General features: G+C 40.1%; 1 protein-coding gene across 8 annotated transcripts in view; it reads right to left on the bottom strand.

The window, feature by feature from the left end:
• Nucleotides 1–26,491, bottom strand: part of CFAP53 (cilia and flagella associated protein 53) — a 35,328-nt gene that overhangs the window by 8,256 nt on the left and 581 nt on the right. For 7 of the 8 annotated variants that reach the window (XR_010407180.1, XR_010407182.1, XR_010407181.1 and 4 more), the window contains exons 2-6: nucleotides 25,713–26,047; nucleotides 21,708–21,937; nucleotides 20,881–21,054; nucleotides 9,607–9,910; nucleotides 4,928–5,146 (exon numbers count right to left, since the gene is read on the bottom strand). Coding sequence is in view for 5 of the 8 variants with exons in the window: in XM_064577618.1 (XP_064433688.1) it covers nucleotides 4,928–5,146; nucleotides 9,607–9,910; nucleotides 20,881–21,054; nucleotides 21,708–21,937; nucleotides 25,713–26,047 (1,262 nt within the window). In the remaining 3 variants the exon portion in view is untranslated. The remainder of the gene's footprint in view (nucleotides 1–4,927; nucleotides 5,147–9,606; nucleotides 9,911–20,880; nucleotides 21,055–21,707; nucleotides 21,938–25,712; nucleotides 26,048–26,491) is intronic. The other variant, XM_064577620.1, reaches the window with a different exon arrangement.

The raw sequence follows: 26,491 nt of genomic DNA, 5'->3' as shown, positions 1-26,491 counted from the left end.
CAAGCTGATTCTAAATTCATATGGAAATGCAAGAGAGCCAGAAAAGCCAAAGCAATTTGAAAAAGAACAAAGTTGGAGGATTCACATTTCCTGATTTCAAATTTACTGCAGAGCTACAGTGATCAAGCCATATAGATACATGCTACTGGCATAAGGATGGACACATAGATTAATGGAATAGAACTGAGAGTCTAAAGATAAACCCTCAAATTCACCGTCAATTGATTTTGAATAGTGTACCAAGACAATCGTATAGGGGAAGAAAAGTCTCTTCAACAAATGGTGCTGGGACAACTGATATCTACATGCCAAAGAATGAAGTTGGACCTCTACCTCATACCATACACAAAATTTAACTCAAAATGGATCAAAGGCCTAAATGTGAGAACTAAACCTATAAAACTCTAAGAAGAAGACACAGGACCACCATCTTCTTGACCTTGGGGTAGGAACACATTTTTAGATATAACACTAAAGGCACAAGCAACAAAACAAACTATAGATAAATTGGACTTCATCAAAATTAAAACTTTTACACTTCAAGGGATACCATCAAGAAAGTGAAAAGACAACCCACAAGATGAAAAATATATATTTTTTTCAAATATAAAATACAAAATATAAAAGACAACCCACAATTTATGTGTAAGGGACTTGTATCTAGAACACATAAAGCACTATTACAACTCAATAATAAAGACAGTCCAATTAAAAATTGGGGAAATGATTGGAATAGATTTCTTGAAATTTCAAATAGGTTCAAATAGATTTCTCCAAGGAAGATATATAAATGGTCAATAAGCACAGAAAAAGAAGCTCAACACTCTTTTTTTTTTTAAAGATTTTATTTATTTATTTGAGAGAGAGAATGAGATAGAGAGAGCATGAGAGGGGGGAGGGGCAGAGGGAGAAGCAGACTCCCCGCTGAGCAGGGAGCCCGATGCGGGACTCGATCCCAGGACTCCGGGATCATGACCTGAGCCGAAGGCAGTCGCTTAACCAACTGAGCCACCCAGGCGCCCGATATAACACTCTTGAAATGACAAAATTATGCAAATGGAGAATAGGTAAGTGGTTGCCAAGGGTTAAGAAGGGGGTGAGGACAAAAGGGAAGTGGATATGGCCATAAAAGGGAAACATGAAGAATCCTTGTGATGGGAATGTTCTGTATCTTGACAGTTCAATGTCAATATCCTGGATGTGATATTATACTATAGTTTTGCAAGACATCATAGAGAAAAACTGAATAAAGGGTCCACAGCATCTCTTTGTATTATTTCTTTCAACTGCATGTGAATCTACAATTATCCCAAAATAAAAAGCTTAATTAAAAAAAATAGTAGCAGACTCCTGGTTTCTAGTCCGGTATATAAGGAGCTTAGAAGCTGCCACTCTGGCATCCTGACAACAAGCAAAAAGCTAGCAAACTTACTAAATCAACAATCTCAGGGGCGCCTGGGTGGCACAGTCAGTTAAGCATCTTGGTTTCAGTTCAGGTCGTGATCTCAGGGTTGTGAGATTAAGACTTATGTTAGGCTCAGTGCTCAGCACGCTCTCTCTCTCTCAATCTCTCTCTCAGAAATAAATAAATCTTAAAAAGAAATCAACAATCGGGACACCTGGGTGGCTCAGTTGGTTAAGCGGCTGCCTTCGGCTCAGGTCATGATCCCAGGGTCCTGGGATCGAGTCCTGCATCGGGCTCCCTGCTCAGCAGGAAGCCTGCTTCTCCCTCTGCCTGCCGCTCCCCGTGCTTGTGCTCTCTAATGCTCTCTGTGACAAATAAATAAATAAAATCTTAAAAAAAAAAAAAAAAAAAGAAATCAACAGTCTTAGATCCATAAGAGAAGTGAGGTCTCCGGATTGGAGAGACAGACAAGTAAATATAGACAATCAGAACTTACCATAGTGGAAATCCATGAGCAGAAATTTCTATGGGAACCAGTGCTGAGGTAGGAAAACCTGTTAACTGATGAATTGCTAGAGGCTCAGTGTAGATGCCTCTAAGAGTTAAAAACTCTAAAGGGACCCAGCATTGAAGGGTGGGGGAGACCACACTTTTGTGAGTTTTACCCCCTGAAGCTCTATCAGGTTCGCACAGTGAGTATCAGAGAAAAAGCCTTTCACGCTTCCGGAGCAGGAGAAGAAATGGAATCATTTTGAAATACACCAGTGCATTCTATTCTTAGGTTTGCTCTCAGGAGAAACTATTTAACTAGAGCCTAACCTGCTGGGGTTTTATCTGAGCCTAACTGACCTGGAAGAAGGTAAATACTCAACTCCAGGACCCCTGTAGCCTTCCATGTGGGAAAAGGGGAACACCATAATCAAGGATTCCAATGACAAGGGAGCATCCAGACCCAAAGGCACCAGCTCTAAAGATAGAGGGAGGACCCCTTCCTCTGCTTGCTTGGATTTTTATGGCTTGATGCTGACGTCACCCTTCTATTGTAGTTATTACAGCAAAGGTTCAAAGCCAGTGGAACACACTAGACGAGGCCTGATCCTTCTCTGTAACATTGGTATGGTCCAATGGGTCTATCACATCTCTGAACATAGCAACACAGATGACCCAGATTTCATCTCCAGTCTTGAAGAGGCCCCAATTGTCCCTAAATCCAGATAATTCTTCTTACAGGGAAATCCCCTCCCAAATTAACAGAGCCATGTGCCTCCACTTTGTGGGGACCTCCCATACTATTCAGGAGGCACTGGAAGGAGTAAACTTAATGGCACCTCATGAAAGAGACACTTAACTAGACTCCCAGATTTTATAATACCAAGGCAGCCTGCAAACCCAAGGCCAGCCTTCAGGTGCCAAGCCCTGCAACCCACCTTTCAGAGCAACATTCCTGGAACCTCCTGGTCCTGGAGCTCCTATGCCAAATCTGTCAGGAAGCAATGTCTGAGACATTTCAAATAGCAGGGGGCCTTGTACTGGCAGCTCCACCAACTGGGGGTGCCCAATAATATATTGGGACAACCCGAGGTAAGCTCCTCTGTTTAAAACAAGTGATTACCTCACTACAGAGCCCAATCCTAATGTCTCAGAGGCCTTCAGAGAGTCCCAAGGCTCGCTCTCTCTCCCAAACAACTTCCCTGATCTGCAGGCTTGGCAGTGGCCCAGAGAATTACCCTAGGGATTTGGCAGACCCTCAGAGCTTGTCCCACCCGCACAACTGTCCATTTACAACTCCGGTGGCCCACTAGGTCAAAGGCAACCACCGGACGTTCCTGGCTCTATTAGACACAGAAGCCCAAGTCACAGTGATTCTAAACTCAGTCGTGGACACCGCGCATTCCTTTGCAAGGGGCACCCCTGCCAACCCAGCGGAGCTCACTGAGATCTGCTCAACTAGCAGTAGGGCCCATACTTGTGGTCCCACCCTGAGCCAGGCCTCTAGGATGTACAGTTGACTCTGAACAATGTGGAAATGCACAATGGTATATAGCCACTTTGGAAGACAATTTGGCGGTTTCTTAGAAAACTAAATATACTCGGGTGCCTTCAGCTCAGGTCATGATCCCAGGGTCCTGGGATCGAGTCCCACATCGGGCTCCCTGCTTGGCGGGAAGCCTGCTTCTCCCTCTCCCACTCCCCTTGCTTGTGTTCCCTCTCTCGCTGTGTCTCTCTCTGTCAAATAAATAAATAAAATCTTTAAAAAAAAAAAAGAAAACTAAATATACTCTTACCATATGATCCAGCAACTACACTCCTTGGTATTTACCTAAATGATTTGAAAACGTACAGCCACACAAAAGCCTGCATACAAATGTGTACAGCAGCTCTAGTCATAATCACTAAAACTGGAAATAACCCAGGATATCCTTCAGTAGGTGACTGGATAGCCTGTGGTCCATCCACACAATGGAATGTTGTTCAGAGCGAAAAGGGAATGAGCTGTAGAGCCAGGAAAAGGCATGGAGGAAACTTAAATGCACAGTACTTGGTGAAATAAGTGAATCTAAAAAGGCATCATACTGTATGATTCCAAATTTATTACATCCTATAAAAGGTGAAACTGGAGACAGTAAAAAGATGAGTGGTTTCTAAGGGTTTGGAGTCAGGGGAGAGGAATGAACAGGGGGAGCACAGAGGATTTTAGGCTAGTGAAATTACTCTGTTGATACTTTCATGGTGGCTACATGTCATCTTACATTTGTTCAAACCCACAGAATGTACAACACCAAGAGTAAACCTTCATATAAACTATGCACAATGACTTGTCGATGTAGGTTCATCAATGGCAACAAACATCCCACTCTGCTTGGGGGATGTTGGTAGTGGGGAAGGCTATGTCATATGTAGAGGCAAGGGGTACATGGGAAATCTCTGTATCTTCCACTCAATTTTGCTCTGAGCCTAGAACTGCTCTAAAAAATAAAGTTTATTTTTAAAAAGGAACAAAAAAAATAGTACCTACAGGAAAAGCACAACACCCTCAAGAGTTCAATACAAATTTCAAAAGAACAGACAACTGAATACATACTGTAATGTTTTTTGCTACTCTCTGCCTGACAAAACTTTACATATTTTTCAAGGTCCAACTCAAATACCACTTTCTCAGTATGTCTTCCCCAGCTTCTCAGCATACTTAGTCACTCACTTCCTTCACTCCCATCCTGCTATCACAGTGCCAACTCCATGTTATAGCAGTGTTCCAAATTCAGTGGGCATCAGAATCCCCTGGGGGAGCTTGTTAAAACAGATTTCTTGCCCCTGCCTATTTGAATTTGGAGACTCTGATTCTGGAGGCTATGAATTTCTATTGCTAACATCCTCCCAGATGATGCTGATGCTGCTGGTTCGTGGACCACACTTAAGAGTAGCACAGTATGGTTCATTCTACATCTGGCTGGCTCCTGTAAGACTGAAAGCTAAGCAAGCTACCTCATCCAGCACATAGTAGGCACTGAATAAACATCTTACTCTTTTTTGCTTCTTTTTATCAGCCTCTTCCTCTAAGTCGTGAAGAGCCCTTTGCACGAGCTTCATGTTCAAGTCCTGCTCTTCTCTGTATTTCTGCTGAGTATGTTCTATCTTCTCTTGGAGGGCTTTTTGCAAAGCAGCTCTAATTTCCTGTTTTGTCTTCCGTTTCTTTAGCTTATCCTGTTCGTTCTCAAGTTTCACCTGTGCTTTGTTATTTTCCTAAGGTAAAACAATAATGAAGATTATGCATCAGTACAGCTGTACAAAACAAATAAGGTAATGCATTTCACTTAAGAGATTGAGAATCAAGGGTTTCTTGGAGATACACACACCTGAATTTAGAGGGACTGTAAGATAGAAAACTTGTGGGATGGGTTAGCCCGGTGATGGGTATTAAAGAGGGCACGTTCTGCATGGAGAACTGGGTGTTATACGCAAACAATGAATCATGGAACACTACATCAAAAACTAATGATGTAATGTATGGTGGTTAACATAACATAATAATAAAAAAAATGGCTATGTCAAAAAAAAAGATAGAAAACTTGCTTTTCATTGCTGAGTCAGCAATAACACTTTGTGCTGTGAATGATTATGAAATAATAAATGGTTGTGGAGTTCAAAATGCAGAAAAGAATAGAGAGAAATCACTTTTAATCTTAGTACCCACCACCCACTACCACACTCAACACTTCAGTGTATTGGCTTTCTAGACTTTACTCTTCTCTGTACACCTGCAACATCTAGATATGGACACATTATTATGCAGCAGTAGGAGTCCCAAACTGGAAAGGTACCATCAGATGCATATACAAAATTAAATTGTATGCATTTTGTTCTTTAAAAGTAGTACTTTTTCCCCATTCCTCTCATTTCTTATCTTTCTGGCCCTCTGGGCTGGCTTAATTGCCTGGCCAACCAAGCAGTTTTAACTAGGGCACCAATGTTGTTGGGCATTGTGGGTTTGCTAGAAAATCTGGGTATGGTATAAACTGCAGCACTAGTCCTCCTGCCAGAGGCAGCTGAGCAGTCCTGGAGGGATAAGTACTTGCCCAGCTGGGACAAGAGATGACGTGGCAATAGTGAGGATGGTATACAATTCCCAATGTGATTTAACCAAGACTCACAACATCCACAATCACCATGATCACTGGTTTGTGAGAAGACAGTTATATGCTAGACTTTCCTATTAATGTCATGAATAGTAAACCCTGAATTGTAAGGGTCAAAAGAAAATGTGAAAATCCTCTGCCACATCTAATGAAAAGCAATGGCTATCAAAAATGAAAGCCAGTAGAATAGCAGGCCACATTTTTTTAAAAGTAAGTCTGACTACACCAGGACAAAGCAATCAGCCAAATCCCCACTATGAGACCTGGGGGAGATGGGACCAGACAGGCGAGAAGTGTTCAAGATTAAAAGACCTGAAAGCAGTTCATCAAGTCTTGGTTTCTCCTGGGTAGTTCTGATTGTGCCCCTGTTGTGCTGATGTAATGAATTTATTGCATCCCTTTCGACCTCAATTTTGCCCTGGTTTGAATAAGAAAGAGTCCTTCTTTCTGAAGGGACTCTAAGAACCATGTTTGGATTCTGATTTAAATATCAAGTAATTCAGACAATGATGGAAATTTGATGTTGATTTAAGGTGATAAAAAGGAGGGCGCCTGGGTGGCTCAGTTGGTTAAGCGATTGCCTTTGGCTCAGGTCATGATCCTGGAGTCCCGGGATCGAGTCCCGCATCGGGCTCTCTGCTGGGCAGGGAGTCTGCTTCTCCCTCTGCCCCTCCCCCTCTCATGCTCTCTCTCTCTCTCTCTCTCTCTCTCATTCTCTCTCTCAAATAAATAAATAAAATCTTTAAAAAAAAAAAAAAGGAATCACAGTTACTTTTTTTAGGTCTGATATTGGCATGTGTAAGAAAATGTCCTTAATCGTGTCATTGAGACGCATATTTGACATGTATTTAAGGGGGAAATGACATGTCTGGGATTGTTATTTTAAAACATAAAAATGGAGTGGGGTTGGGGGAGGTAGAGGAAACCAATATGGCAAAATTACATAGCTGCTGAAACAGGGAGAGGGGTAGACAGGGGTCCACTGTACTCTTGACTCTGTGCATTTGAAAATGTTCATAATAAAACATTTAAAAAGGGTGGAATTTATATAACATTCTCAAAATCACAAAATAATAATGATAAAGAATATATCAATGCTGTCAGAGTTAGGGTGGAGGGAGGTTATAACTCTAAAGGAGTAGCTTTAAAGGAGTTTCTTTGGATGATGGAACAGTCCTGCATCCTGATTTTGGTAGTGGTTACAAAAATCTATACATGTGATAAAATTTCACAGAACTACACCCCTTCCCCCCAGGCTACACGTAAAAACTGGTGAAATCCAAAGATTTTACTATATTTAAATAAAGAATGACTTTAATTGAAGGTATTACACCAATGTTAATTTCCTGGTTTGTTTTGTTTTCAAATGCAACTTATTTTTGCATGTTTATTTTGTATCCTGCAACTTTACTGAATTTGTTAATTAGATTGAACAGTTTTTGGGTAGTCTTTAGAATTTTTGCTGTATAAAACATTATCATCTGCCAATAGAGGCAATTTTACTTCTTCCTTTCCAATTCTGAATGACTTTTGTTCTCTTTCTTACCTAAGTGCTCTGTTTAGTAGGACTTCTAGTACTATGTTGCCCAGAGTATAACAGTAACAGTAGGTAACCCCTGCTGGGTTTTTTCCTGTTTTTAGAGAAAAAGCTTAAAACCTTTCACCACTGAGTGTGATGTTAGCTATGGGCTTGTCATATATAGTTGTAATTATGTTGAGATACCTCCTTCCATACCTCATTCATTGATAATTTTTAACATGATCGGATACTGAATTTTTTCAAATGTTTTTCTGCATCTATTAAGATAATCATACAATTTTTGTTAATTTCCTGGTATTTATAGTTATATATACAAATATATAAATACAAATACAAATATAAATACATACATATATAATGTTTGGTTACATAAGGGTATATACAGGACCTCAACTATTTTTGCTCTTCTTGTGAGTCTAAAATTGTTTCCAAAAAAATGTTTTTGAAAGGAAGGTAGAAATAGAGCTAAGCATGGTATAATGAAAAATAAATATTTGGTCTGTATCTCTGTGTCCTGGTACATAGCTTCTAAAGCCCTTGTGATCTCTCAAGTGGTAAGACTATCTTTTGTACCCTCATGTTATGACTGGTGGCTGGAGCCCCTACATAACTTCAGGGTGGGGCTGGTAACCAGAAAGACCAAACCATATGATTAGAGGTTTGAAACTTTCAGTTCTGGATATCCCTCTACCTCCAGAGAAGAGAGAGGGGCCAGAAATTGAGTTCAGTCACCAATGGTCAATGATTTAATTAATCATGCCTACATAATTAAACCTCCATTAAAATGCCAAATGATAGGGTTGGTGAACACATGGAGATTGGGAACATGGTATGCTCAGAGGGTGTGCAAGCCGTCTGTACTGCCCCCCATACCTTGCCCTATGCATCTCTTCCATTTGCCTGTTTCACAGGCAATAAACCAGTGATATAGCAAGTAAAGCACTTTCTTGAATTGTATGAATTATTTTAGTGATTTATCAAACTTAGGGGGAGTTATGAGAACCTCTGACTTTGTAGCCAAGTCAGACCGAAGTGTGGGTAACCTGGGGACCCACCACTTGTGACTGGCCTCTGGAGTAAGAGCAGTCTTCTGGGACTGAGCCCTTAAACCTGTGGAGTCTAATGCTATCGCTGGTAGCTAGTGTCAGAATTCAATCAAATTGTAGGTCACCTAGTTGGTGGCATCCATAGAGAATTAGAGAATTGTTTGGTGTTCTCACACCCACACATTTGGTGTCAGAAGGACTGTGAGTAAAAATGACTCACTAGGTATCTTAGAACAGAAGTAATTGGGGGGCCACCATTTCAATTTTCTTAGAGAAGCTAAAATATTTAGACATCTTCCACTAAACTCTCCAAGAGAAAACAGTCTCAAACCCAGGAAGGTTTTTAGCGCTCTGAAATATCTTACCTTTGGCACTTCTTATGGTTCTAAGTTTCAATACTTGGGATTTCCCAGGAAAATATATTTTTTTTCTTAAATTTGGTGGTATTAAAGTATCAGTTGCTGGAAGCTTTATATACATATAAAATTGCTACTTTTTTTAGTGCTTTCATACATTTCCAGTGACAGTTCTAATTTCTCTGTAGTAGGGGCAACGACCTTGTTGGAACGAAATGATTGAAGTTGGTGCCTGGGGTGCAGAGGCCACTGTAGCTGTTGTAGAGCACTGACATAGGATTTGGAAACTGTCAGTTACCCATATCAAAGAATAGGGGGATGTTGCCAAATTGCCACCAGCCCTCCATGGTCTAGCCATGATTATCACGTTTCATCCTCACAACAAAGACAAGTGCCTTTTGCCTCATTTTTTAGATAAAGAGATCAAGTCACAGTAGTGAAGTAATTTGCCCTATGCAATGGGATGGCACTGTTGACTGGGCCTTGGACTCCAAGGCTCTAACCATGGTCTGCTGCCCTGTGAACTAGCCAGGCCATGAGGCAAAGGGCATGGCAGCAGGCCTGCAAACTATGTACTATACCCACAGAGTGGATCAACCCGCGACAAGCATCGTAAAAGGCCCACCACAAAGCGTGCCTCCTCTTCCTTCAGCTGCTGCTCAGCCTGCCTTTGCACTTTGATGCCGGTGATCTGGGCATTCAGCCCCAGGCGTGTGTTCTCCACCAGCTCTTTCTGCCTCCTCGCCTCTTCAGCTTCTCGCTTTTCCTTGGCTAATCGGTCTTCCTCCCAGAGCTTTGAGAACATCTGCTCTTCCACCAGTTTCTGCCTTTTCAGCTCCTCATTGAAAGCTATCTGTGCTTTTCGCTCCTCCCACACCTTCTTCTGATGGATACAAAACAATTCAGCACGGAGCTCCTCACAGCGTTCTCTGAAAGGAGAATTTATTTTTAAAAGGCAAAACCCAGCCTTTCATGAAACACTGCTCTATTCAGGCACACATCTGCACAGACACTGAAGTATGAAAAGTAAAAGACCTGGAGGTAGACCACCAGAGCCGAGAAGACATGTGAGGGGCAGCGGGGAGACAGGCATCATGATGTCACAGGCAAAGCACAGGCACTGGCGTCCGGCCAAGCAGACTTTGAAACCGCGATCTGACATTTCTGTGTGACCTTGGAGCACAAACTCGACCTATCTGAGCCTGTCTCTTTATCTGTAAAACAACTCTCTTTCAAGGTTCTGGTAAGGATCAGAGAAAATGGATGAAAATATCTGGTAGTGAATAGAAGCTAAATAAATGGTAACTATTATTATTACCATAGAGGAAATAGAAGAAGCATGGGTCCCTGCAATATTACAAGTAGATTAAGGCTTTGGTAGGAAGAGGCCCTGCATGCCAAGGAAAGAGTTAAGGGTCAGCATATCATGAAGCTGCCCCAATGCCCCTAATTCCTGGTGGGACACATGTCACTGAAAGGGTTTCTGCCAGAGCTGGGAAAATAGCCCAAATGCTACCTTTTCATATCTAGACTTATGTCACCATTCCAGAAGAAATGCTCTTTCAGTAAGTGTTTAGACTTCATCTTTTCTCTCAGTCTTAGTAATTTAAATTTCCTCAAAAGTTCTTCCTGGAGCCTGTTTTTAATTTAAGGGCTATGATATTCAATACTGTCTACACTTTAGATTTACTTAGGGGTATCTTTAAAATCCTATTCTCCACTCCTTCCCTCTGCTACTCCCAGACCAGACTAGTTAAATCAGAATATCTGGGGGCAGGACCCAGGTACCTGTATTTTTTCAGACAGCCTCAGAAACTTCTGGCACATAGTCAAGTTTGAGAACCTCTGATTCAAGGTAATGTTTATAAACATTAAGTCTTCCTGGTTTCATCAAGTTTAGCACCAAGAAGCTGAAATTTGAGAATGGGCTCAATAAAGAACTTCAAAGAACTTTAGTTGCTAAGGCTGAAAGAAAGGTTGATGTCTAAAATTACAAGTGTGGTCAATACCACAGAAACTGACATTTATCAAATACAGTTGAGTATTGTTCAACATTTGATGAGGACTAGTCTCATTTTCCTAAATAAAGGGGAATCTCTGTGAGGGCTCGGACTTAGGAACATATTTCAGGAATATATTCCCCATACTACCTACCCAATGTCCATTAAATAATTGTTGGTTAAATTGATATACAGTCATGCTTATTAGCAAAATAATGATAACTGGCAGTTATCTATATTCTGTGGAAATCTCAAAAAGATTACAGAAGCTGAAATTGCTAGGTTACCAAAAAAAAAAAATTTTAACATTGAAAAATGAATTCATCAGTGAAATTCTATCAGAATTGGCCATGACAACTAATTAAAGTCCTTCCCAATCCTATGACTTATACTCCAGAAAAGTTATTCAATCAATGAAAATCTGAAGCCTAAGAATAACAACAAATATGGTTTATGATATTTAAAAAAAAAAAGCTTTCTAATTACAAAACTAATACATGCAGAAAAACTGGAAAATATAGAAAAGTATGAAGACACTAAAAATACGCTTAATCCCTCTCCCCAGAGATAATTGCTTTTAGCATGTTATTGTATTTCTTTCCAGTCTTGTGTGTGTGTGCATTTTTACTAGAATTGGGGTTGTTTTGTAGATCTATATACCTATACTGGTATCTCCTTATATTTTAATTTTTCCACCTAACATGATTTGGGGAATGTTTCTTCAAGGAATCCTCTTAAAATACCTGACCTCACAACTTTATTATAGTTTATTAAGCTATGGAATAGAGTCTACAACCTAAAAATATATCAATTTATTTAAATATTTCCTTGTTTGATGAACGTATAGGTTACTTCTGACTTTTACTATAATGTTGCAATGAATATTTATAAATGTAGCTCTTTCTGCTTACCTCTGATGATTTCCTTAAGGTAATTCCTTTCCTTAATATAAAATTAGAGTACAAAAGTCTTGCAAGGCACCTGATGATGCATGTTGCTGAGAAAGCCTGAATTAACACTGTATGAAGATGCCCATATCAAGTATTTCTTTAGATCAGTAGATCTTCAAACTTTGATTAAGTATCCTTTTTCAGTAAAAAAAATTCTAAGCACCCACAAACAGGTAGGATTATTATTTATAAATTGTATGCAATTATTACTATATTACTATATCACATAAATTATTAAATATAGCAAAAATAAAAACCAAAGACAGATGAGATTTAAAAAAATATATCAAATATTTCCTCCCTACATCCTAATGATTCACCTATTCACTTAAAACTTGAGAACACTTGATTCAGGGAAGCTCACTTTTATCTACAGATAAAAGTGTGTCTATCTATTTTCATTATAATAATCATTGATAAGAGGAAAACGTTTTGTTTGTGAGTGTTTTACATGGTACTTTCACAGTAAAATCTTATTTTATCCTCACGTGTGTCTTATAACTTAGATGGAACAGAAAGTACTATCCCCATTTTAGAGTTACACCAATTGAAACTCAGGGAACCTTAGTGTCTTCCCAAGCCACATAGCCAATAGTTGTAGTATTATTAGCAACAGTTATTGAGTGCTTATTATTTGTCAGGTGCTGTTCTAAGCACTTGACACATATGAACTCTTGTGATCTTCATAACAACCAATGTTGCAACATCACTCCAAGTTCATTCTTCTTCTTATTATCCCCAGTTTAGATAAAACGGAAGCACAGAGCAGTTAAGCATCATGGGTAAGTTCATACATTTCATATGTGCTAGAGCTGGGACTGAAGGCCTGGTAGTCTGGCCCTGGAATTTGGGTTCTTTGGTACTTTGTTCTATCACTTCTCTCAGTAATTAACAAAGGCAAGACAATCCTCAAGTGTTCTGACAACACATCCTAGGGTATTCATCTAATAAAAACACCCCAAAAGAAAACAAAGCCAAAAACTGCCTACCTTAATCTGGGATCCAATCACTAAGTGTATATAAATATAGAACACTTAAACACAAATTTCATGGGACGCCTGGGTAGCTCAGTCGGTTAAGTGGCTGCCTTCGGCTCAGGTCATGATCCCAGGGTCCTGGGATGGAGCCCCACATCGGGCTCCTTGCTCAGCAGGGAGCCTGCTTCTCGCTCTGCCTGCCGCTCCCCCTGCTTGTGCACTCTCTCTCTCTGACAAATAAATAAAATCTTAAAAAAAAAAACAAATTTCATGATGTATCAAAAGCATCATCCATAAAAGAAATGTTGATAAAATGGATTTCATCAAACTTAAAACTTTCTGTGAAAGACCCTGTTAAGAGGATTAAAAAAAAAAAACACAACTACAGACTAAGAAGAAAGATGTTTCCAAACCACACAGCCTGCACAAAGGACTCATATCTAGAATATGAGGCGCCTGGGTGGCTCAGTCGGTTAAGCGGCTGCCTTCAGCTCAGGTCATGATCCCAGGGTCCTGGGATTGAGCCCTGCATCCGGCTCCCTGCTCGGTGGGAAGCCTGCTTCTCCCTCTCCCTCTGCCTGCCACTTCTCTTGCTTGTACTCTCTCTCTCTCTGTCAAATAAATAAATAAAATATTTTTTTAAAATAGAATATATAAAGAACTCTAAAAACTTAATAGCTAATCCAATTAGAAAATGGGCAAAAGAGGGGCGCCTGGGTGGCTCAGTCGTTAAGCATCTGCCTTCAGCTCAGGTCATGATCCCAGGGTCCTGGGATCGAGCCCCACATCGGGCTCCCTGCTCAGCGGGAAGCCTGCTTCTCCCTCTCCCACTCCCCCTGCTTGTGTTCCCTCTCTCACTGTAAGTAAGTCTGAGGTTAATATCTAAAATTCAATAACAGAATCTCACTTGGTACCTTCCATTCTAATTGGGAGATAAGCACAGAACACTAGAGCATGGGACTTACACAAACTCAGTACCTGCATGAATGGACATGAGCAATACAGTAGACCACAAGTTTTCTACCATTATCCCCCTATAGAATCGATTTTGATAGTCGCCCATGTATGAGAGTACCTTTGTGGGAGTCTAGGAGCCCAGTGGGGAAGGCACACCACTAGAGCCAAAAATCCGATAATAGACACATTTGAAAGGATTGAGAACAGCTTCATTTTACCCATGTCACCTCTCCCCCAAGGTGGCAAAACTCAGTGATAAGAGAGATGTCCCTCAGTCCATGATTTCTCTCATGGGAGAAAGTGAAAGCATGTAAGTAAGCATTTGACTTCCCCCAAGTGGCTCTGCTTCTTTCTTGCCCCACCCAAAATACTGAGGTGCATGGCTGAAGGGTTGGAAGAGGTGGGGAGCACAGCAACCAGGGCCTGGAACTCATCAAGGGACATGGATCTTCCTAACTGCCACATGGACTCCATCATTTCAGATGAATTATAACACTGTAGGATATAACTGTTTCTTCAAAAAGCTAACAATTTATCTAACTAGCAAGTGATACAACTTCTCTATGAAGCTGTATACTCAGTTACACAAGATTTGTCTGTAAGATCAATAATTGGGGACATCTTGCCTGCAAACACACCAACTGACCCATGAACAACCCCATTACTCCATGGCACACCCCCTGTGGCCAGCTGCCTTCATATGCTCCACTAGACAGTGAGTATGAGTCTTTGCAGATGGCTAGCCAGCATAAACAGAAAGCTAGCCCAACTCTGTGAGCCTGGGAGAAGGTACACAAATTTGAGGATTTCAGGGTACCATACTAGGGAAAACAAATGGAAGGCTCTCAGCATCTGGCCTGGCTTTTCAGAATTGAGAGAAGACATATAATCTTAAAAATCCTCTCCCTGAAAATAAAGAACAAGAAGTGAGGGGCAGGCACATCTGTAAAAAGGTCTGAGAAAGCCTCAGAATCCCTAGCTGGGCTGACTGATGAAGGTATTTCTCTCCTGAAGCAATCCAATAAAGACTGGAGGAGGTAACTGCTTCTTCAAATGTGAAGAGAGCAACACAAGACTTCAAGGAACACACAAAAAAATCAAGAAAACATGATGCCACCAAAGGAACACAGTAATTTTCCAGTAACCAATCCTAAAGACAAAGAATTCAAAATAATTATTCTAAAGAAGCTCAGTGAGGGGTGCCCAGGTGGCTCAGTTGGTTAAGTGTCTGCCTTTGGCTCAGGTCATGATCCCAGGGTCCTGGGATCGAGCCCCACGTTGGGCTCCCTGTTCAACAGGGAGCCAGCTTCTCCCTCTCCCGGCTTGTGCTCTCTTTCTCTCTGTCAAATAAATAAATATCTTTTAAAAATAAAAAAAAAGAAGATCAGTGAGCTACAAGAGCACAAAGACAGACAAAATCAGGAAAACAATACATGAACAAAATGAGAGTTTCAACAGAGAGAGAGAGAAATCCTAAAAAAGAACCAAACAGAAATTCTGGAGCTAAAGAATAAAATGGGTGAAATGAAAAATGCAAGAGAGGTCATCACCACCAGATTTGATAAAACAGAATAAAAAAATCTAAGAACTCAAAGATAGGAAATTTGAAAGTATCCAGGGTGGCTGAACAGAAAAAAACAAGACCCAACTATATGCTGCTTTTAAGACATTCACTTCAGTTTTAAGGACATATAAAGGCTGAAAGTGAAGGAATGGAAAAAGATAGTCCATGGAAGTAGAAACAAAAAGAGAAGGGGTGGCTAAACTTCAATCAGACAAAATAGATTTTAACTCAAAAGCTGTAAAAAAAAAAAAAAAAAAAAGACAAAGAAGGTCCTCATATAATTATAAAGGGGTCAATTCATCAAAAAGATATAACAATTATAGGGGCGCCTGGGTGGCTCAGTTGGTTAAGCAACTGCCTTCAGCTCAGGTCATGATCCTGGAGTCCCAGGATCGAGTCCCGCATCGGGCTCCCTGCTCTGCAGGGAGTCTGCTTCTCCCTCTGACCCTCCCCCCTCTCCTGCTCTCTCTCTCTCATTCTCTCTCTCAAATAAATAAATAAAATCTTTTTTAAAAAAAGATATAACAATTATAAATGTATATACACCTAACACCTAAACATATTAAACAAATATTAACAGATTTGAAGGGAGAAATTGCAGCAATCCAGCAATAGTAGGGGATTTCAATACTCCACTTTCAAGAGGAAATAGATCATCCAGACAGAAAATCAGTAAGGAAACACAGGACTTGAAGTACACTTTAGATCAAGTGGAACTCACAGACATACACAGAACATTCTATCCAACAGCAACAGAATACACATTCTTCTCAAGCACCCACCGAGCACTCTTGAGGATATATCATATGCTAGGTCATACAAAAAAATCTTAACAAATTTAAGAAGATCAAAATCTTATCAAGTATCTTTTCTGACCACAATGGTATAGAACTAGAAATTAATAACAGGAAAAAAACTGGAAAACTAACAAATAATGTGGAAACTAAAAAACACACTTCTGAACAACCAATGGGTCAAAGAAGAAATCAAAAGGGAAATTGGAAAATACCTTGAAACAAATGAAAATGGAAACACGACATACCAGATTTATGGAATGCAGCAAAAGCAGTTTTAATAGGGAATTTTATAGCAATAAACACCTATATTAAGAAAAAAGAAAAACATCACGTAAACAACCTAACTTTACTTTCAAGGAACTAGAAAAAGAACAAACTGCCCAAAGTTAGCAGAAGAAAGGAAATAAATAAATAAAACAGAGACTAGCAAAATGATAGAAAAGACCAATGAAACTAAGAACTGGTTTCCTGAAAAAATTTAACAAAATTGACAAACCTTTATCTGGACTAAGAAAAAGTAGAGATGACTCAAATAAATAAAATCAGAAATGAAAGAGGAGACATTACAACTGATATTTCAAAAACACAAAGGATCATAGAAGACTACTATGAATAATTATAAGCCAACAAATTAGATAGCCTGGGAGAAATGAATAGAGTCCTAGACACACATAACCTATCAAGACTGAATCATGAAGAAATATAAAATCTGAAAAGACCAATAATAAGTTAGGAGATCGAATCACTAATCAAAAAAATCTCCCAATAAAGAAAATCCCAGGACTAGTTGGTTTCATTGGTGAACTCTATCAAACATTTAAAGAAGAATTAATACCAATCCCTCTCATAAAACTTCCAAACGCAGTTTATGAGGCCAGCATTATCCTGCTACCAAAGCCAGACGTGGACACTACAAGAAAAGGAAATTACAGGCCAATATCCCCGATGAACACAGATGCAAAAATTCTCAACAAAACACTAGCAAACCAAATTTAACAGCATTTTAAAAGTATCATACACCATGATCAAATGGAATTTATCCCTGGGATGCAAGGATGGTTCAATATACACAAATAAATAAACGTGATGCACCACATTAACAAAATGAAGGATAAAATTTATAAGATCATGGCTATAGATGCAGAAAAAACATCTGACAAAATTCAACATACTTTCATGATAAAAACTCTCAACACATTAGGTACAGAAGGAATGTAGCTCAACACAATAAAGGCCATATATGAGAAGCTCCCAGCTCACATTATGCTCAGAGGTAGAAAGTTGAAGGCTGTTCCTCTGAAAAAGTGCCCATTCTTGCCACTTTTATTCAGTATAGTTCTGGAGGGCCTAGCTAGAGCAATTAGGCAAGAAAAAGAAATAGAAAGCATCCAAAATGGAAAAGAAGCAAAACTGTCTGCCCAAGACATGATCTTATATATAGAAAACCCTAAAAACTCCACCAAAAAAACTGTTAGAACTAATCCGTAAATTCAGTAAAGTTGCAGGATATGAAAACAACATACAGAAATCAGCTGAATTTCTATACACAAGAAATGAACTATCTTAAAGAGAAATTAAGAAAACAATCCCATTTGGAAGAGCATCAGAAACAATAATATATATATATATTTTTTTTTTAATTTTTTTTAAAGATTTTATTTATTTATTTATTTGAGACAGAGAGAATGAGAGACAGAGAGCATGAGAGGGAGGAGGGTCAGAGGGAGAAGCAGACTCCCTGCCAAGCAGGGAGCCTGATGCAGGACTCGATCCCGGGACTCCAGGATCATGACCTGAGCCGAAGGCAGTCGCTTAACCAACTGAGCCACCCAGGCGCCCAACAATAATATATTTAAGGAAATATTTAACCAAGGAGGTTACCTGAGATTAACTGGAGTTAACTGAAAACTATAAGGCACTGATGAAAGAAACTGAAGACACAAATAAATGGGAAGGAATCATTTGTCCTTGGATTGGAAGAATCAATATTGTTAAAATGTCCATCCATACTGCGCAGTGATCTACACAGTCAGTGAAATCCCCACCAAAATTCCAATGGAATTTTTCACATAAATAGAAAAAAATCTTAAAATTCAGATGGAACCACAAAAGAGCCAAAGCAATCTTGATTAAAAAAAGGACAAAGCTTGAAGCATCACATACTATATTACAAAGTTATAGTAATTAAAACAGTATCGTACTGGCATAAAAATAGATATATAGATCAATGAAACTGAATAGAGGGCCTAGAAATAAATCTGAAAATATGTAGTCAACTAATTTTTTACAAGGAGGCAAAGAACACATAATGGGGAAGAACAGTCTCTTCAATAAGCAGTATTGGGAAAACTGGATATCCACATGAAAAAGAATGAAACTGGACTATATAAACCATTCATAAAAGTTTAGTCAAAATGGATTAAAGACAAACATAAAATCAGAAACTGTAAAACATATAGGCAAAAACATAGGGAAAAAACTCTTTGACATTGGTCTTGGCATTATTTTTTGAATATGACACCCAAAAGGAAAGGCAATAAAAGCAAGAATAAACAAGTAGGACCACATAAAATTAAAAAGTTCTGCACAGCAAAGGAATCAATCAACAACATGAAAAGGCAATCATGGGATATTTTCAAACTATGTTATCTGTTAAGGGGTTAATATCTAAAATATATAAGGAACTCATACAACTCAGTAGCCCCAAAAATCTGATTAAAAAATGAACAAAGGACCTGAATAGACATTTTTCCAGGGAAGACATACAAATGGCCGAAAAGTACATGAAAAAGTACTCGACATCACTAATCACCAGGGAAATGCTAATCAACACCACAGTGAGATATTACCTCACACCTGCTAGGATGGCTATTATCAAAAAGACAAGAGATGACAATTGTTGGCAAGGATGTAGAGAAAAGGAAACCTTTGTATGCTGTTGGGAATATAAGTTGGTACAGCTATTATGAAAAACAGTATGGAGATTCCTAAAAAACTAAAAATAGAACTACCATATGATCCTGCAATCCCACCTCTGGGCATATATCCAAAGGAAATGGAATCAGGGAAGATTCCCGTACCTTGATATCTGCAATCTCATGTTCACTGCAGCATTATTCACAATAGTCAAGATACGGAAACATTCTAACAACATTATGTGAATGGATAAAGAAAATGTGTGATATATATACCATATACATACACGTCTATGTACCTATACATATGTGTGTGAAATGGAATAGTAGTCAATATAAAAAAGAAGGAGGGGCGCCTGGGTGACTCAGTCGTTAAGTGTCTGTCTTCAGCTCAGGTCATGATCCCAGGGTCCTGGGATCGAGCCCCACATCAGGCTCCCTGCTCGGTGGGAGGCCTGCTTCTCCCTCTCCCTCTGTCCCTGCTTGTGTTCCCTCTCTCGCTGTGTCTCTCTCTGTCAAATAAATAAATAAAATCTTTAAAAAAAAAAAAAAGAAGGAAATCCTGCCACTTGAGACAACATGGATGAACCTGGAGGACACCATACTAAGTGGGTTAAGACAGACAAAGACAAATACTGTATTCTCACTTTTAAAAAAAGGCTGAGGGCGCCTGGGTGGCTCAATTGGTTAAGCGACTGCCTTCGGCTCAGGTCATGATCCTAGAGTCCCGCGATCGAGTCCCGCAATCGAGTCCCGCGATCGAGTCCCGCATCCGGCTCCCTGCTCGGCAGGGAGTCTGCTTCTCCCTCTGACCCTCCCCCCTCTCATGCTCTCTCTCTATCTCATTCTCTCTCTCAAATAAATAAATAAAATCTTAAAAAAAAATAAAATAAAATAAATTTTAAAAAGCTGAATGGGGCGCCTAGGAGGCTCAGTTGGTTAAGCGACTGCCTTCGGCTCAGGTCATGATCCCGGAGTCCCGGGATCGAGTCCCACATCGGGCTCCTCGCTCGGCGGGGAGTCTGCTTCTCCCTCTAACCCTACCCCTCTTGCACTCTCTCTCTCACTCTCTCTCTCAAATAAATAAAATCTTTGGGCACCTGGGTGGCTCAGTTGGTTAAGCAACTGCCTTCGGCTCAGGTCATGATCCCAGGGTCCTGGGATCCAGCCCCGCATCGGGCTCCCTGCTCGGCGGGAAGCCTGCTTCTCCCTCTCCCACTCCCCCTGCTTGTGTTCCCTCTCTCGCTGTGTCTCTCTCTGTCAAATAAATAAATAAAGTCTTTAAAAAATATATAAATAAATAAATAAATAAAATCTTTAAAAAATAATAATTAATTAATTAATTTTAAAAAGCTGAATGTATGGAGAATAGAATGGTATGGTTTCCAGGGACTGAGGTGGGAAAAATGAGGAGATGTTGGTCAAAGGACACAAACTTTCGGTTATAAGATGAGTAAGTTAGTTCTGGGGATCTAATGTAGAGTATGGTAACTATAGACAATAACACTATATTGCATATTTAAAATTTGCTAACACAGTAGGTCCAAAGCTTTCTCACTACAAAACAACAGCAGAACCTCAGTGCCTGCATTATCCAATGACGTGTATAATTACCAAGACTTAGAGGCACAACTACCGTGTATACCATCTTAAGGCCATACTTTACTGTAAGTTAGTATGTCTAAATCATTTTTTCATTCACCAACTTCAGATTCTGTGTGTTTTTCTGGTATCATTACCTGAATTGCTGGTCTAGTTTTTCAGCCACGAGATCTTGTCTCTCTTTTTCTTTCTTCTCTTTCAATAATCTGGTTTTATCTCTCATTCTATCTTTTTTCTCCTCAATTGTTTCTTCTTTCAACTGCATTTCAGTAAAATACCCACTTTCTTCTGCTGCTAAAAGTTCACGTAGCCTAAAAAAAATTACAAAAAAAGTAAAACTGTCATGCCACATGGGCCGTTTTACTAACTGGTTTTTATTTACTTTTATTTATTTAATTAGCACATGTTTATTTTTATTTTTAAAAAAGATTTTATTTATTTGAGAGAGTGTGTGCATGAGCGGGGGAGAAGCAGACTTTCTGCTGAGCAGGGAGCCAGACAGGGAGACTCAATCCCAGGACCCTTAGATTACGACCAAAGGCAGACACTTACCTGACTGAGCCACCCAAGTGCCCCCAAAGCACAGGTTTAATCATAAATTTTGCAAGGGAAAAATATCATTGCAGTCTTCTATAAAATAAGACTAGTCCTCATTTAAAGCAACAGAAACTGACTTGCCATATTTTATTTGATCTCATACAAATTAGCTAATGTACATCTTCAACAAGAGTATGAACAGATTTTAACTAAAGTAACAAAATATAAAACAATATATTCTTTTGCTTTCTATCAAATGTGGGTTATTACAAGTGAAAATACAAACAGGCAGGAGCTATTGATTGGGTAAGGATATGACTATCTCAGCTATGATCCTTACTATAAAAATTTACTTGATTTTTGGTCGATCTTACATTAGGGTTTGGGGAATGTTTTATAGTCTGAAGCACCAGTTTGTGAACCTTACTTATTTCGTCTTTCTTCAGTGTTGATGATAAAACCTTGCATGGCATCCTTGATTCTTGCTTTCACAAGACTGTCCACAAACTTGCGATCATTGTGCTGGTCCCACTCAACTTTCAAGCGATCTCTCTCCTTTGACTTAATAGAAGCCAAAATATCATGATGTTTCTGATGGCTGCGTTGGATTCTTTCCAGATGTTGCTCAGCCCCATGAACTTGGGGAGGCTTGGCTCTCTGAAAACAAATAATTATCACTTACAATCGATCCAAAACCGATTGCATATTTTCAACTAATCATGACCTCCACCAATACTAAATAAAATTGGATGTATCAAAGTAATCCTGCTACAGCTGCAAAGAGCTTAAGTGCCTAAGGTTTAACATGTTTGATTCTTTGAGCCTATACTTAAGATGTCATCAAATCAGTCTCAAATATTTCCTAAGTGCCACTTGAGTAAAAGTTCATGGAATTATAAAGTTAAAAATTTGAGCAAGACTCTAGAGATTATTTAGTCAAACTCAGAAACATTAAGTGATTTGTCAAAGTGCTTCCAATAGTCAGGGCAAACCTGTATAGAACAAGAATTAGAGATCTTCTAATTCCTGACCTTCATCTTGCCCCCCACTATCCCACATTGTTTCTCAGGGGTAGACAACATAGTTACCATCAAAATAATTTCAACTAGAAGAGGCTACTATCTCTAAGTATATAGGATATATATAATGAGTTGTGACAATAAAAAAACTCTCTACTGAGAAGGAAGGGAAGGAGGGAGGGAAGGGAAAAAAGGAAAAGAAAAAAAGGGAAAAAACTGATAGTAATGCTTTATTTCTCTTGTGCCCAGTTTAATGCAAGGGCAGTACTCCTGATATTTTGGGGTAATTTGAATTTCTACATTTTTTTAAATACAAACTTCCACTAAAAAGTTGGAAACAACCCTACTTTGAATACATATTGATATATTTAATAAAATTACATGGACAATCTTTCTCATTTCTGTATTCCTAGCATTGAAGTATAATGCCTTACCACTGTTGGTTCTCAGTGTGAAGGAAGGAAGGAAGGGAGGGAGAAAAGGAGGGAGGAAGGAAACATTTCTGGGTAGGCTTGATGCAATTTCTGCTCCTTCTGGGGCCATCATGAAATCCACTGTCTTGAGCTTTGTATTTTCAAGCCAGTTTTATCAAGTCAAACTTAGGTGAATAGTGAGACTGCAGGATGCTGATTTACAAGTAACAAAATTCTTAACTCATATGGCAGAAAGTCAATCTGATAATTTACACTTCTAACATTACACTAACATCACTGTCAGGATTATCAAAATACTAGTGTTAAGTCTTGGTAAAGGAGACTCCTAGAAAAGAAAGAAAATCAACATTTGTAGATAGCCTGATGAAAAGATTCAAGGTACACATACAGGTACCTAGATTTAGCTGAACAAGATAAGACAGGGCTGAGGTGGATTGGAGACAGATGATGTTGGGGGTTATATCATGGTAGGTAGCTAATCCATATCAGAATTATTTAGAGCCTAGAGCCACTTAATTAACAAACTACTGTCCTCTAATATGTATGGCATTGTATGAATGAAGATTCAATGATAACGAAGTGGAAAAGGGTCAAGACTACACCTTGTTCAGGATACACACAGGAATTCAGGCTCCCAGTAGACATATGCGCTGAGAACCAAGCACCAAGGTCATCAAGAATCAATTGTCTTGAATTGTCAGAGCAGGAACCTGGTTCTGAGGTACATTTTGACTGAAAAGATGAATGAGGGTGAGGGTGGTAAGAAATATCCTGAGTAGTAGCCAGGCTTCAGGAACCCCTTCAAAGCTTGGGGTATCCTGTATAGGACGGACTCTGTGGTCAGGAAGGGCCCAGTGTCTGGAGGAGTAAGATATGAACTGGAGTTCTCTAACAACAAGGTGATACCAATCCATGCACAGTCTCAGTATTACTCAAAACCCACACTGTTTAACAGAAATATAATGTAAAACAGATCCATAGTTTAACATTTTCTAGTAGCTGCATTTTAGAAAGTAAAAAGAAACAGGAAGTTAATTTTAATAATATGTTTTATTTAGCCAATATATTCAAAATATTGTCATTTCAACATGTGACTCTAGGCACATTTCAAGTGCTCAAAAGCCATGTATGGCTAGTGGCTACCATATTGGACACTGCAACTCTAAACCATGCTAAAGGCAGGAGAACATAGGATTTAATCACTACCTTGTGTTTCCAAGGTCACTGAAGGCTCTGTCACTGTAACATGTTAAATTACAGTTTCTAATGAGAGAGTTTACAGTTTATATGTCTTAAAGAACAGTATTTTACAGTCTAGATTTAATTCTGGCCTCTACCCATAACAACTGTGTGATTTTAAACAAGGTACGTAATCTCTTTGAATCTCAGTTTTCTCACCTGTCAAAAGAAGCAAAATAAATGTGCTCCTAAAAAACTACTTTGAGAATTAAATAACTGGGTCCCTAAGCAGCACTCACCACGTAACTGCTCCTTTAGTTCTCCGTTACTTCAGACGTTACATCATTTATTGCTTTCTCCTGGACGAATTGTTTAGCATCAAGTCTCATCTCTGGTGGCTTTAATTCTTCCCCCACCGCAACGCTGCTATCTCTAACATCCATACTTCTTATCACACTCTGACATCTGAGATGCACAACGCTGACTTTTCCCTTTTCCTCTTTATTCTTCTATAAGCTCAAAGTATTCAGTTGGCCTGCTTCTCTGGTTTGGTGGTAATTTTTTTTTTTTCATGTTCCTTATTTGTTCCCAACACAAGTAATGGCACTCGAATAATAGCCCAGTCCCTGAGCTGTGTTGGGATACAGAACCCAAAGTAGATGAGTTTCTGTCCCTTATGAAATCTGTCTCTAATTACCACCTTGAACCCTACAATCTGTAGAAGCCTCCAATGTACTGATTTCCAGACCCAGAACCTATACAGTCCTTGGACCGAGAGAAGAGGGAGTAGGTCTGTAAGTGGACTGAGAATTGCTATGTGCACTGTGGTGCATAATAAAACTGCATCCTTCATTATTCCTGTTATTTCTTCCACAAAGTACCATCACAGACATATAGCACATGATTATCTACCATGTTAGCCTTTAATGGTTTATGCATGAACAAATTGTTTCTGCAATTAGATAATAAGCAACAGGAAGGCAGGGATCATACTTTTAATGAAGAATAAACCTCCCAGGGTCATTGTATTTACCCCTGTATCTCCCACAGTGCTGTGGACACAGCAGGGGCTCAAGTAATACCTCTATAATTGCCTAATTACACATGAAGGTTTTCTAGCCTGTAGAAACTTGTAGGAACAAAGGAATCTAGGTGCATAGACCAAGTGTCTGTGGTTCTGAGCAAAACCCATCAAATTCTGCAGCACATAGCATTCTCCTGGCCTACCACCACCCCAGCCCTAGAGGCAACCAACTGTCCTATTGCCAGGCCTGCAGGGACACTTCTGTTACAGTTGAGTTGGCACAGGAAGGTCACTGTAACTGCTCACAACCCCTCACAGCCCAATCCCCCTTCCATACACGATTTCCCTGGGAATGCAGGACCAGCCCCAGATTCAGACACAGCTGAATCACCACCAGCCAAGACCCGATTTCCTGCCCTGCCCCAGCCCAGCACGCTTTGTGTGACAGCCATGCCACATCACAAGGGGACAGACCTCCTTTGGGTGTCTTGGAGACTGAAAACTCTCAGTATCCCAAGTGGTGATTCTACAAATACAGAATCTAAATATAACTGGTGTGAGGTGGGGGTGGGGGGTGGGGGGTGGGGGGCTGAGGAACAGAGTACAGGAACTAGGTGAATGGCCTTATCCTTCCTTCTTTCAAAATTCAACCCACCGCACAAGGCACCTGCTCCCCTTAAGAGAGCCCCGGCTGGGGCCCGGTTGGGCTCGGCTAGGCCTGGAGTGCAGGGAGATGCAGAAAGCAGTAGGGTCCCGCACACACATCCCGTGCTTACCACGATCACCACTTTGGGAGTGGGGCCCTTAACCTCCCGCTGTACGATGCCAAATCGCTGGCTGTACATTTTCGAGTCCCTCGGGTTGGGGGCGGCGTCCGCCGCGGTTTCCCCAACAGTGGAGACCTGCGGGACCAGCTTCCGCAATGCAGAGGTCTGGTTGCCATGGTGCACCCTGCAGGGTGAGGGGCAGGTGGGAGGGGCCGAAGTCGGTCCCGTCACCATGGTGACCATAGACGCCAGTGCTCGCAACTTCCTCCCGGAGCCGAGGAGCTGAGTCTGCGCGGTCCTCACCCCGCCCTTGGCCAGGCCTCCGGCGACCGCGCTCCCTTCCTCTAGGGTTCATCAGAACAGCAGAAATAAGCCTCCTTAACCCGAAGTGAAGGCGAAGATCTAATTACATTCCATTGACTTTGCTATTTATATCCTGTAATCAGCTTAAAAGCATGAGAAAAGTTAGTGGATACTCTGTGGGAAGGTTAGATGTTGCGGGCATTTTTAGGTGAATCTTGATGATGGTAATAATCATCCCATGACAACCACCTTATATTTGTGTAGTTCTTTACGGTAATTTGCAAGGTATTTTCACACATAAAACCTTTGGACCTCACAAATGTCTTACAGGGTTTATGGAACAGCAGGTATTATTATCCTCATTTTCCAGCTAAGACAAGGCCTAGAGAGCCTGTCTTGTCAGCCCACCCAAACCAGTAACGATAAATCTGTTACTAGCATCTTCCTACTGCACTGGGCAGAAACCACAGCTGACTCGGGGTACC

Source organism: Mirounga angustirostris, unplaced genomic scaffold (assembly GCF_029215605.1).
Source record: "Mirounga angustirostris isolate CCGP_5_RB_7025 unplaced genomic scaffold, mMirAng1.0.hap1 SCAF_14, whole genome shotgun sequence".
Lineage (NCBI taxonomy): Eukaryota > Metazoa > Chordata > Mammalia > Carnivora > Phocidae > Mirounga > Mirounga angustirostris.
This window is presented reverse-complemented; position numbering and strand designations above follow the sequence as displayed.